Source organism: Mobula birostris, chromosome 8 (genome assembly GCF_030028105.1).
Source record: "Mobula birostris isolate sMobBir1 chromosome 8, sMobBir1.hap1, whole genome shotgun sequence".
In the NCBI taxonomy this organism is placed as follows: Eukaryota; Metazoa; Chordata; class Chondrichthyes; order Myliobatiformes; family Myliobatidae; genus Mobula; species Mobula birostris.
The window spans coordinates 116047366-116060097 of NC_092377.1; the positions used below are offsets into that span (position 1 = coordinate 116047366).

The 12732-nt window shown below is 45.3% G+C and overlaps 1 protein-coding gene across 5 annotated transcripts in view; it reads right to left on the bottom strand.

Moving 5' to 3' along the window:
- The window catches only part of ttc13 (tetratricopeptide repeat domain 13), a 116154-nt gene that overhangs the window by 45629 nt on the left and 57793 nt on the right, over positions 1 to 12732 (bottom strand). For all 5 annotated transcript variants that reach the window (XM_072265983.1, XM_072265982.1, XM_072265985.1 and 2 more), the window contains one exon: positions 9337 to 9493. In XM_072265983.1, the coding sequence (XP_072122084.1) occupies positions 9337 to 9493 (157 nt within the window). The remainder of the gene's footprint in view (positions 1 to 9336; positions 9494 to 12732) is intronic.

Consider the following 12732-nt stretch of genomic DNA (forward strand, 5'->3'; position numbering starts at 1 on the left):
TGCAGGACAGATTATTCCAAGAGTGAAGAAATACTCAAATGGCAACATAGTACAACCATAACTAACAAGTACAACCATAACTAACAAGGAAGGTCAAAGCCAATGTAAAAACAAAAGAGAGGGCATACAACAAAGCAAAAAGTAGCAGGAAGATAGAGGATTAGGGGATTGAGAAGCTTTTAAAAACCTACAGAAACCAACTAGAAGAATCATTAGAACAGAAAAGATAAAATATGAAAGCAAGTTAGCAAACAATATCAAAGTGGATAGTAAAAGCTTGTTCAAGTATGTAAAAAAAAATAAAAGAGAGATGAGAGTGGATATACGACCACTAGAAAATGAGGACGGAGAAATATTAATGGGTGAGAAGGAGATGGCAGATGAACTAAATGAGTATTTTGCATCAGTCTTCACTGTGGAAGACACTAGCAGTGTGTCAGGTGTTGAAGGGTGTGAAGGAAGAGAAATGGTGTAGTTACTATGACAAGGAAGAAGGTGCTCAAAAAGCTGAAAGACCTCAAGGTACAGAGGTCACCCAGACCAGATGAACTGCACCCTAGGGTTCTCAAAGAGGTAGAATTAGACATTGTGGAAGCATTAGTAATGATCTTTCAAAAATCAATGGACTCTGGCATAAGACCATAAGACAAAGGAGCAGAAGTAGGCTATTCAGCCCATCGAGTCTGCCCCGCCATTTTATCATGAGCTGATCCATTTTCTCCTATTTAGTCCCACTCCCCTGCCTTCTCACCATAACCTTTGGTGCCCTGGCTACTCAGATACCTATCAATTCTCTGCCTTAAATACACCCAATGATTTGGCCTCCACTGCTGCCCGTGGCAACAAATTCTATAGATTCACCAACCTCAATCATCATGGGAAACAACTTTGCCACATCCACTCTGTCCATGCCTTTTAACATTCGAAATGTTTCTATGAGGTCTCCCCTCATTCTTCTAAACTCCAAGGAATACAGTCCAAGAGCGGACAAACGTTCCTCATATGTTAACCCTCTCATTCCTGGAATCGTTCCAGTGAATCTTCTCTGTACCCTCTCCAATGTCAGCACATCCTTTCTTAAATAAGGAGACCAAAACTGCCCACAGTACTCCAAGTGAGGTCTCACCAGCGCCTTATAGAGCCTCAACATCACATCCCTGCTCCTATACTCTATTCCTCTAGAAATGAATGCCAACATTGCATTCACCTTCTTCACTACTGACTCAACCTGGAGGTTAACTTTAAGGATATCCTGTACGAGGACTCCCAAGTCCTGTTGCATCTCAGAACTTTGAATTCTTTCCCCATTTAAATAATAGTCTGCCCGTTTATAACTTCTGCCAAAGTGCATAACCATACACTTTCCAACATTGTACTTCATTTGCCACTTCTCTGCCCATTCTTCCAATCTATCCAAGTCTCTCTGCAGACTCTCCGTTTCCTCAGCACTACCGGCCCCTCCACCTATCTTCGTATCGTCAGCAAACTTAGCCACAAAGCCATCTATTCCATAATCTAAATCGTTGATGTACAATGTAAAAAGAAGCGGCCCCAACACTGATACCTGCGGAACACCACTGGTAACCGGCAGACAACCAGAATAGGATCCCTTTATTCCCACTCTCTGTTTCCTGCCAATCAGCCAATGCCCTATCCACGTATGTAACTTTCCAGTAATTCCATGGGCTCTTATCTTGTTAAATAGCCTCATGTGTGGCACCTTTTCAAAGGCCTTCTGAAAATCCAAATATACGACATCCACTGCATCTCCCCTGTCTAGCCTACTGGTAATTTCCTCAAAAAATTGTAATAGGTTTGTCAGGCAGGATTTTCCTTTAAGGAATCCATGCTGAGTTCTGCCTATCTTGTCATATGCCTCCAGGTACTCTGTAACCTCATCCTTGACAATCGACTCCAACAACTTCCCAACCACGGATGTCAAGCTAACAGGTCTATAATTTCCTTTTTGCTTCCTTGCCCCCTTCTTAAATAGCGGAGTGACATTTGCAATCTTCCAGTCCTCCGGAACCATGCCAGAATCTATCGACTTTTGAAAGATCATTGCTAATGCCTCCGCAATCTCCACAGCTACTTCCTTCAGAACACGAGGGTGCATTCCATCTGGTCCAGGAGATTTATCTACCTTTAGCCTATTCAGCTTCCTGAGTACTTTCTCTGTCGTAATTGTGACTGCGCACACTTCTCTTCCCTGCCACCCTTGAGTGTCCGGTATACTGCTGTCTTCCTCAGTGAAGACTGATGCAAAATACTTGTTCAGTTCCTCTGCCATCTCCCATTTACAATTTCTCCAGCATCATTTTCTATCGGTCCTATATCTACTCTCACCTGTCTTTTACTCTTTATATACTTGAAAAAGCTTTTAGTACCCTCTTCCATATTATTTGCTAGCTTCCTTTCATAGTTAATCTTTTCTTAATGACCTTCTTGGTTTCCTTTTGTAAGGTTTTAAAAACTTCCCAATCCTCTCTCTTCCCACTAATTTTTGCTTCCTTTATGCCCTCTCTTTTGCTTTAACTTTGGCTTTGACTTCTCTTGTCAACCATGGTTGCATCCTTTTTCCACTCAAAAATTTCTTCTTTTTAGGAATATACCTGTCTTGCACATTCCTCATTTCTCACATAAACTCCAGCCACTGCTGCTCTGCTGTCTTTCCCGCCAGTGTCTCTTTCCAGTCAACTTTGGCATGGTGCCAGAGGACTGGAAAATTGCAAATGTCACTCCACTCTTTAAGAAAGGAGGAAGGCAGCAGAAAGGAAATTATAGATCAGTTAGCATTTTGCTTGCGAAGATGTTGGAGTTAATTGTTAAGGATGAGGTTATGCAGTACTTGGTGACACAGGACGAGATAGGACAAAGTCTGCATGGTTTCCTTCAGGGAAAATCCTTCCTGTTGGAATTCTTTAAGGAGATTATAAGTAGGAAAGATAAAGGTTATGTAGTGGATATTGTATATCTGGACTTTCTGAAGGCCTTTGACAATGTGCCACACATGGGGTTGCTTAACAAGACAAAATTCTATGGTGTTACAGGAAAGTTACTAACATGGTTAGAGCAGTGGCTGATTGGAAGGAGGCAGTGAGTGGGAATAGAAGGATCCTTGTCTGATTGGCTGCCAGTGACTAGTGGTGTTCCGCAGGGGTCTGTGTTGGGACCACTTCTATTTATGCTGTATATCAATTATTTAGATGATGGAATAGATGGCTTTGTTGCCAAGTTTGCAGATGATACAAAGACTGCTGGAGGGGCAGGTCGTGTTGAATTGAATTGACTTGACTTTATTACTTACATCCTTCACATAGATGAGAAATAAAAATCTTTACGTTACATCTCTGTCTAAATGTGCAATGTGCAACTTATATTAATTTGTAATAAATAGTATAGGCAACAGGATAGTCAATATAGCATAGAAATACAATTGCATCAGCATGAATTAATCAGTCTGATGGCCTGGTAGAAGAAGCTGTCCTGAAGCCTATTGGTCCAGGCTTCTTTGCTGCAGACACAGGGAGACTGCAGAAGGACTTAGATAGATTGTGAAAATGGATAAGAAAGTGGCAAATGAAATACAATGTTGGAAAATGCATGGTCATGGACTTTGGTAGAAGAAATAAATGTGCAGACTATTTTCTAAATGGTGAGAATATACAAAAATCTGAGATGCAAAGGGACTTGGGAGTCCTTGTTCAGAAACACCCAGAAGTTAAACTTGCAGGTTGAATTGGTGGCGAGGAAGGCAAAAGGCAATGTTAGCACTCATTTCAAGAGGTCTTGAATACAAGAGCAAGGATGTGATTTTGAGGCTTTATAAGGCACTGGTGAGGCCTCACCTTGAGTATTGTGAACAGTTTTGGGCTCCTCATTGAAGAAAAGATGTGTTGGCATTGGAGAGGGTCCAGAGACAGATGATTCCAGGAACGAAAGGGATATCATACAAGGAACGTTTGATGGCTCTGGGCTGGAATTTAGAAGGATGAAGGGGGAAACTTATTGAAACCTTTCGAATGTTGAAAGACCTAGACAGATGTGAAAAGGATCTTTCCCATGGTGGGGGAACCTAGGACAAAAGGGCACAGACTCAGGATAGAGGGGCGTCCATTTAAAACAGAGATGCAGAAAAATTTCTTTAGGCAGAGGCTGGTGAATTTGTGGAATTTGTTACCAGCTGTGGAGGCCAGGTCATTGGGCGTATTTAAGGCAGAGCTTCATAGGGTTCTCGAATGGACATGGCATCAACAGTTACAGGGAGAAGGCCGGGGAGGGGGGCTAAAGAGGGAAAAAAGGATAAGCCATGATTTAATGGCGAAGCAGACTCCATGTGCCAAATGGCCTAACTCTACTGCTATGTCTTATGTTCTTATGGTCTTAAAGCTTAATTAATCTCTCTGAATACTGAAGGCACACACCTTAAATACATGTTTTCCTTTAAGCCGTGTGCCTTAAATACTCAAAGAGAGATTAATTTAAACCCTGTGAGTTTTCATTACCTCCACTTCCCTCCCAGCAGTTTCATCTCCCTCCATATCTCAGGAAATTCTGCAGATGCTGAAAATCCAGAGTAACATACACCAAATGCTGGCAGAACTTAACAGGCCAGGCAGCATCAATATTTGAGGAATAAACAGTCCATCTTTTGGGGTAAGGCCCTTCATCAGGACTGAAAAGAAAGGAGGAGAAGCTAGGATAATCAGGTTGGAGGAGGGGAAGGAGTTGAAGTGAGAAGCTGGGAGATTTAAGACCTTTGATGGCAGACAAGTGGGTCACGGTTAGGAGGGGGAAGGGGAAAGGTCAGGTAATAGGGAGTACCCCGGTGGCTGTGCCCCTTAACAACAGGTACTCCTGTTTGAGTACTGTTGGGGGGGACAGCTTACCCGGGAGAAGCGACAGTGGCCGTGCCTCCGGCACAGAGTCCAGCCCTGTAGCTCAGAAGGGTAGGGCAAGGAAGAGGAGGGCAGTTGTGATAGGGGACTCGATAGTAAGGGGGTCAGATAGGCGATTCTGTGGACGCAGTCCAGAGACCCGGATGGTAGTTTGCCTCCCTGGTGCCAGGGTCCGGGATATTTCTGATCGTGTCCAAGATATCCTGAAGTGGGAGGGTGAGGAGCCAGAGGTCGTGGTACATATAGGTACCAATGACATAGGTAGGAAAAGGGATGAGGTCCTGAAAGGAGAATATAGGGAGCTAGGAAGGGAGTTGAGAAAAAGGACCGCAAAGGTAGTAATCTCGGGATTACTGCCTGTGCCACGCGACAGTGAGAGTAGGAATGCGATGAGGTGGAGGATAAATGCGTGGCTGAGGGATTGGAGCAGGGGGCAGGGATTCAAGTTTTTGGATCATTGGGACCTCTTTTGGCGCAGGCGTGACCTGTACAAAAAGGACGGGTTGCACTTGAATCCTAGGGGGACCAATATCCTGGCAGGGAGATTAGCGGGGGCTACTGAGGTGACTTTAAACTAGAATGGTTGGGGGGTGGGAATCAAATTAAAGAGGTTAGGCGTGAGGAGGTTAGTTCACTACAGGGGGATGGGAACCAGTGCAGAGAGGCAGAGGGGTGTAAAGTGAGGGTAGAAACAAAAAGTACTATGGAGAAAAGTAAAAGTGGCAGGCCGACAAATCCAGGGCAAGCATTAAAAAGGGCCACTTTTCAGCATAATTGTATAAGGGCTAAGAGAGTTGTAAAAGAGCGCCTGAAGGCTTTGTGTGTCAATGCAAGGAGCATTCGTAATAAGGTGGATGAATTGAAAGTGCAGATTGTTATTAATGATTATGATATAGTTGGGATCACAGAGACATGGCTCCAGGGTGACCAGGGATGGGAGCTCAACGTTCAGGGATATTCAATATTCAGGAGGGATAGACATGAAGGAAGGGGAGGTGGGGTGGCGTTGCTGGTTAAAGAAGAGATTAACACAATAGAAAGGAAGGACATAAGCCGGGAAGATGTGGAATCGATATGGGTAGAACTGCGTAACACTAAGGGGCAGAAGACGCTGGTGGGAGTTGTGTACAGGCCACCTAACAGTAGTAGTGAGATGGTATTAAACAGGAAATTAGAAATGTGTGCAATAAAGGAACAGCAGTTATAATGGGTGACTTCAATCTACATGTAGATTGGATGAACCAAATTGGTAAAGGTGCTGAGGAAGAGGATTTCTTGGAATGTATGCGGGATGGTTTTTTGAACCAACATGTCAAGGAACCGACTAGAGAGCAGGCTATTCTGGACTGGGTTTTGAGCAATGAGGAAATGATCGGACAAAGTCAGCATGGATTTGTGAAAGGAAAATCATGTCTGACGAATCTCATAGAATTTTTTGAAGATGTAACTAGTAGAGTGGATAGGGGAGAACCAGTGGATGTGGTATATTTGGATTTTCAGAAGGCTTTTGACAAGGTCCCACACAGGAGATTAGTGTGCAAACTTAAAGCACACGGTATTGGGGGTAAGGTATTGGTGTGGGTGGAGAGTTGGTTAGCAGACAGGAAGTAAAGAGTGGGAATAAACGGGACCTTTTCAGAATGGCAGGCGGTGACTAGTGGGGTACCGCAAGGCTCAGTGCTGGGACCCCAGTTGTTTACAATATATATTAATGACTTGGATGAGGGAATTAAATGCAGCATCTCCAAGTTTGCGGATGACACGAAGCTGGGTGGCAGTGTTAGCTGTGAGGAGGATGCTAAGAGGATGCAGGGTGACTTGGATAGGTTGGGTGAGTGGGCAAATTCATGCCAGATGCAATTTAATGTGGATAAATGTGAAGTTATCCACTTTGGTGGCAAAAATAGGAAAACAGATTATTATTTGAATGGTGGCCGATTAGGAAAAGGGGAGGTGCAACGTGACCTGGGTGTCATTATACACCAGTCATTGAAAGTGGGCATGCAGGTACAGCAGGCGGTGAAAAAGGCGAATGGTATGCTAGCGAGAGGATTTGAGTACAGGAGCAGGGAGGTACTACTGCAGTTGTACAAGGCCTTGGTGAGACCACACCTGGAGTATTGTGTGCAGTCTTGGTCCCCTAATCTGAGGAAAGACATCCTTGCCATAGAGGGAGTACAGAGAAGGTTCACCAGATTGATTCCTGGGATGGCAGGACTTTCATATGAAGAAAGACTGGATGAACTGGGCTTGTACTCGTTGGAATTTAGAAGATTGAGGGGGGATCTGATTGAAACGTATAAGATCCTAAAGGGATTGGACAGGCTAGATGCAGGAAGATTGTTCCCGATGTTGGGGAAGTCCAGAACGAGGGGTCATAGTTTGAGGATAGAGGGGAAGCCTTTTAGGACCGAGATTAGGAAAAACTTCTTCACACAGAGAGTGGTGAATCTGTGGAATTCTCTGCCACAGGAAACAGTTGAGGCCAGTTCATTGGCTATATTTAAGAGGGAGTTAGATATGGCCCTTGTGGCTACAGGGGTCAGGGGGTATGGAGGGAAGGCTGGGGCGGTGTTCTGAGTTGGATGATCAGCCATGATCATAATAAATGGCGGTGCAGGCTCGAAGGGCCGAATGGCCTACTCCTGCACCTATTTTCTATGTTTCTATGTTTCTATTACAAATCACCTTTTGTTTTACTGGAGGGCAGTCTCAGTGTAAGAACCATCACATTAGGAATACGGAGGAATTTCTTTACTGAAAGGATCAACTTTATTCACCATATACAGTACATTTACATGCATTAGGAATTTGCTGCGGTGTGTTGGTCAGGATGTAACATTCAACACATTATTAAACAATAAATTTAGAGGTTAAAGTACAGACATAGAATACAATGTGTATAAATACCAGCATGTATTTACAATGTAAACGATACTATACGGTTGTATAGTTTGGAAATCCAATTAACCTGAGTCTCTTGTTAGTCAGATACTAAGCCAATTAAGATGGCCTCTCGACTGCTTTCGCAACAAAAGACCCAAATAGTTCTCCTTTAGCACCACCCTATGCCATCCAGCAGAACTGGTCCATACCCTCAACAATTTCTTCTTCGGCTCCTCCTACTTTATGGTCACCCGCATGGGTCCCAGTTATGTCTGCCGGTTTCATTGGCCATGTGGAACAGTCCATGTTGCAAGCTTCCCTGGTAAAGCTTCCCAACTCTTTCTGCGCTACATTGACGACTGCTTTGCTGCTGCTTCGTGCACCAATGCTGAGTTCATGGATTTCATCAACTTTGCCTCTAACTTCCACTCTGCTCTTAAATTCACTCGGTTCATTTCTGATGCTCCTCTCCCCTTTCTTGATCTCTCTGTTTCCATCTCTGGAACAAAGTTTACTGACACCTTTGTTGAGCACCTCCGCTCTATCTGCCAAAAGCAGAATTTCCCAGTGGCCAACCATTCTAATTCCTATCCCCATTCCCGTTCCAACATGTTAGTCCATGGCCTCCTCTTTTGCCATGAAGAGGCCACTCTCAGTGTGGAGGAGCAACACCTCATATTCCATTTAGGTACCCACAAACCAGATGGCACGAACATCAACTTACCCTTCAAGTTTTTTTTTCCTCTTTTTTTCCCATCCATGGCCTCCTCTTTTGCCACGATGAGACCACTTTCAGGGTGGAAAGCAATACCTTATATTCTGTCTAGGTAGCCTCCAACCTGATGATATGAACATCAACTTCTTCTGGTATTTTTTTTTCCCCTTCCTCTTCTTCTATTCCCTACTCTGGCTTCTTACCTTTTCTCCATGGTCCACTCTCCTCTCCTGTCAGATTCTTTCTTCTCCAGCCCCTGACCTTTCCCACCCACCTGGCTTCACTTATCACCTTCTAGCTTGTCCTCTCGCCCCACCTCCCTTTTCAGTCCTGATGAAGGGTCTCAGACCAAACTGTTGACTGTTTATTCATTTTATAGATGCTGGCTGACCTGATGAGTTCCTCCAGCTTTGTGTGTATGTTGCTCTGGATTTCCAGCATCTGCAGAATCGCTTGTGTTTACAATTATACATTACTTAGTTATTCGTACGTTCAAGACAAATTGATAGAATCTTGAACACAGTGAGAATTAAGTAATAAGGGAGGGACAGAGGAACAGTAATAGTTACAAACACAGGAGATTCTGCAGATGTTGGAAATCTTGAGGAACACACACAAAATGCTGGCGGAGTTCAACAAGTCCACCAGCATCTAATGAGGGGAATAAACAGTTGAAGTGTCGGGCTGAGAAGTTTTTATCTGTGTTTTTTTATTTTATTGAATCAACAGCTCCAGCCGAAGATATCAGAAATGCCCAATTAAAAGCTTGGCAAAAGAAACAACACAGTCAACCGATCAACAATTTTATAAAACAGTATTTTTGTTGAATAAACTCACTTTATGTGAGGTTGCAATCCTGGTTGTTCTTCATAGCCATCAATAAGGAAGGGGAGGTTCTTAGCCCAGTGATCCTTGAAATTACCAGGAAGGTCAACATCTATATTGTACTCAGTCACCGGCAGATCAAGATGTGCATGTAAGTAACGTGAATACTCTGCAAAGAGTTAGGCAAATTAAAGCTTACATAAGCATACTCAGCCATTTTAAATAATGCCTAAAACCTCGAAAAGATTCCAGCCTATACAAGCTACTATAACGCAGTCACTCTGACCATTAGAATGCACATTATGTTATCAAAGGCTATTCTAAAGGTTTCATGTTACTACTTTACAAAACACAGGTTAGATCAGACTTGGAGTAGTGTGCAGTTCTGGATGAGATTACACTTGGGGGGAATGTAGAGGAGATTCACTAGTATACTGCCTAGATTGGAGGACTTTAATTGAAGGAGGAGATTGGATAAGTAGTGTTTGTTTTCCTTGAAGCAAAGGAGGCTTGTGTTGATGTGATACATGGTATATAGAATTATAAGGGGTATAGATATGTCAGATAGAATATTTCAGTCACGGTAGGGTTGCCGAAAACAAGAAGTGAGAGGAAGCTGTTTGTAAAAGGATGGGATGGAGCAGTCTTGTTTGAAACACAAAGTCATATATGGAACTTGCTAACAAATGAGGTGGTGAAGTCAGATACAATCACTATGGTTGAGAGACAGGCAAATAATTGAGCCCGATAGCTAACCAAGTATTTTTTCCCCAATCATCCAGGCTCTATTGGGGCGGGGGGGGGGGGTCTACAACAGGAAGGTTAAAATTAAACCCAGTCAGGAAGAAAACTTATCCAACAGAACACAGAAGATTATTAGGCAACAAGTATTATTATTCATACAGAAAAACTATAGGAAAGCAAATAAATGAAAAATCTATGTAAGAAGGATATAGGTATTCAGCAAAACCAAAATCAGAATGAAGTTGTCTGTTTATATTGAACTACATCCATCATAAGCTAGTCAAAGATTATCCCAAATCCAAGCAAACGGAGGGAATATTTGGAAAATCAAGTACTATACAAATGTTCACAAAGCTGAAAACAATCATCCTTCTATATAAAACCAGCTGCATTAGGAGAGCTTATAGATAAGAATGAAGTGTGGCACTTCAGAACTTAAACAGAATTATTCAATTAATGCTATCTCCGTATAATTAAAATAGTTTCAACAGTTTGTATGAAGAAATATCATATTGTGGCGACCCACTTTCTAGCACACACGAACTAGCCCACGAAATAGCGCGCGCCAGCAGAGAGGCCGGCCCCAAACTGGGCGCCAGGCCATCTTCACCAGCAGGGGGAAAATCCCGCGCACGGAAAGGGTCTGGGAATATGCATTCCCCACAGCAGTCCCGCCCAGGGAGGGCGGGAACAGATAGGCTTTAAAGGAGGCTGCGAAGTTTGAATAAATCTCTTATCGCAACTCCAACTCACCGACTATGTGTCGTTATTCTAGCGCTGTGTATAGCACACTGCTACAATTGGTGACCCCGACGGCCCAAACGATATTTGGACCAGAGATGACCAACGCCGCATCTGTTCACGCAGTTTCGTAAAAACTGCCAAGCTTCTGGACGCTGCGACCCCAATTATGGTTCGAACAAGCAGAAGCACAATTCCACATTCGGCAGATAACCTCAGAGTCCACTCGCTACTATTACGTGCTGAGCTCCCTCGACCAGGAGACAGCTGCACAAGTTGAGGAGTTTTTTTTAGTCACCCCTGGAGGATGGCAAATACACAGCATTCAAAGCCCTGCTCATAAGGACTTTCGGACTCTCACGGCACGAACGAGCTGCCCGCTTACTGCACCTGGACGGTTTGGGAGACAGGTCGCCCTCGGCATTGATGAACAAAATGCTGGTCCTGGCTGAAGGACACAAACCCAGCCTCATGTTTGAGCAGGCAGTCCGAGAGCAACTGCCCGAGGACATATGCCTGCTGCTGTCCGATGCAGATTTCAGTGACCCCCGGGCAGATGTGCTGTGGAATGCCAGGAAAGAGAGAGGGGCATCCGTCGCACAGATTACCAAGTCGCGTGCCCAACAGCAGACCAGACCAGGCCCGAAGCAGAGCCTACAAAACCCAGCGACGGGAGTGAGGAGCCCAATGAACAATGGTGCTTCCACCACCAGTGGTGGGGCACAGAGGCCTGCTGCTGTAGACCACCCTGCAAATTCCCGGGAAACGCCAGGGCCAGCCACTGCTGACGGCTGCGGCAGCTGGCCATCAGGACAGTCTCCTGTATGTCTGGGACAAGCAGCTGGGACGCCACTTTTTGGTCGACACTGGAGCGGAGATCAGCGTCTTACCTCCAACGAGTTACGACACCCGCAAGAGAGAACCCTGAGGGCCGCAAATGACAGCACAATACTGACCTAGGGCACCTGCACGGTGCGGCTACAGTTCTACTCCAGCCGGTTCACGTGGGACTTCACACTGGCCGCCGTGGCCCAACCACTCCTGGGGGTGGATTTTCTGCGAGCCCACAGCCTGCTGGTCGACCTGCAAGGGAAGCGATTAGTCCACGCCAAGAGTTTTCAAACGTTCTCCCTGGGTGAAGCCAAGTTGCCAGCCCCACAATTGGACTCCATCACGTTGTCCGACGACGAATTCACCAGGGTCCTGGCGGATTTCCCATCAGTTCTAACCCCGCAGTTCATGGCAGCCATGCCCTGACACGGAGTACAGCACCACATCCCGACCCAGGGACTTTCCTCCACGCCCGTGCTCGAAGGCTTCCTCCGGACAAGCTCCGACTGGCGAAGGAGGAGTTCAAGAAGATGGAGGAATTGGGGATCATACGACGGTCCGACAGCCCATGGGCCTCCTCCCTGCACGTGGTGTCCAAGGCAACAGGGGGCTGGAGACCATGTGGTGACTACCACAGACTGAACGAGGCTACAACGCCAGACCGCTACCCTGTGCCGCACATTCAAGACTTCGCAGCAAACCTACACGGCGCAAGGATCTTTTCCAAGGTAGACCTCGTCCGGGGATACCATCAAATCGCGGTACATCTGGACGACATCCCCAAAGCAGCACTCATCACCCCGTTCGGCCTTTTCGAATTCCTCCGAATGCCGCACAGACGTTCCAGCGGCTAATGGACGCGGTGGGATGCGACCCGGACTTTGCAATCATCTACTTGGATGACATCCTCACAGCCAGCAGTAGTCGTCAGGAGCATCTGTCCCACCTCCGTCAACTCTACTCCCGACTGAGCGAATTCGGCCTTATAATCAACCCAGCCAAATGCCAGTTCGGACTCAACACCATCCACTTCCTGGGCCAAAGGATTACTAAAGACGGGGCAACCCCGCTGCCCGCCAAGGTAGACGCAGT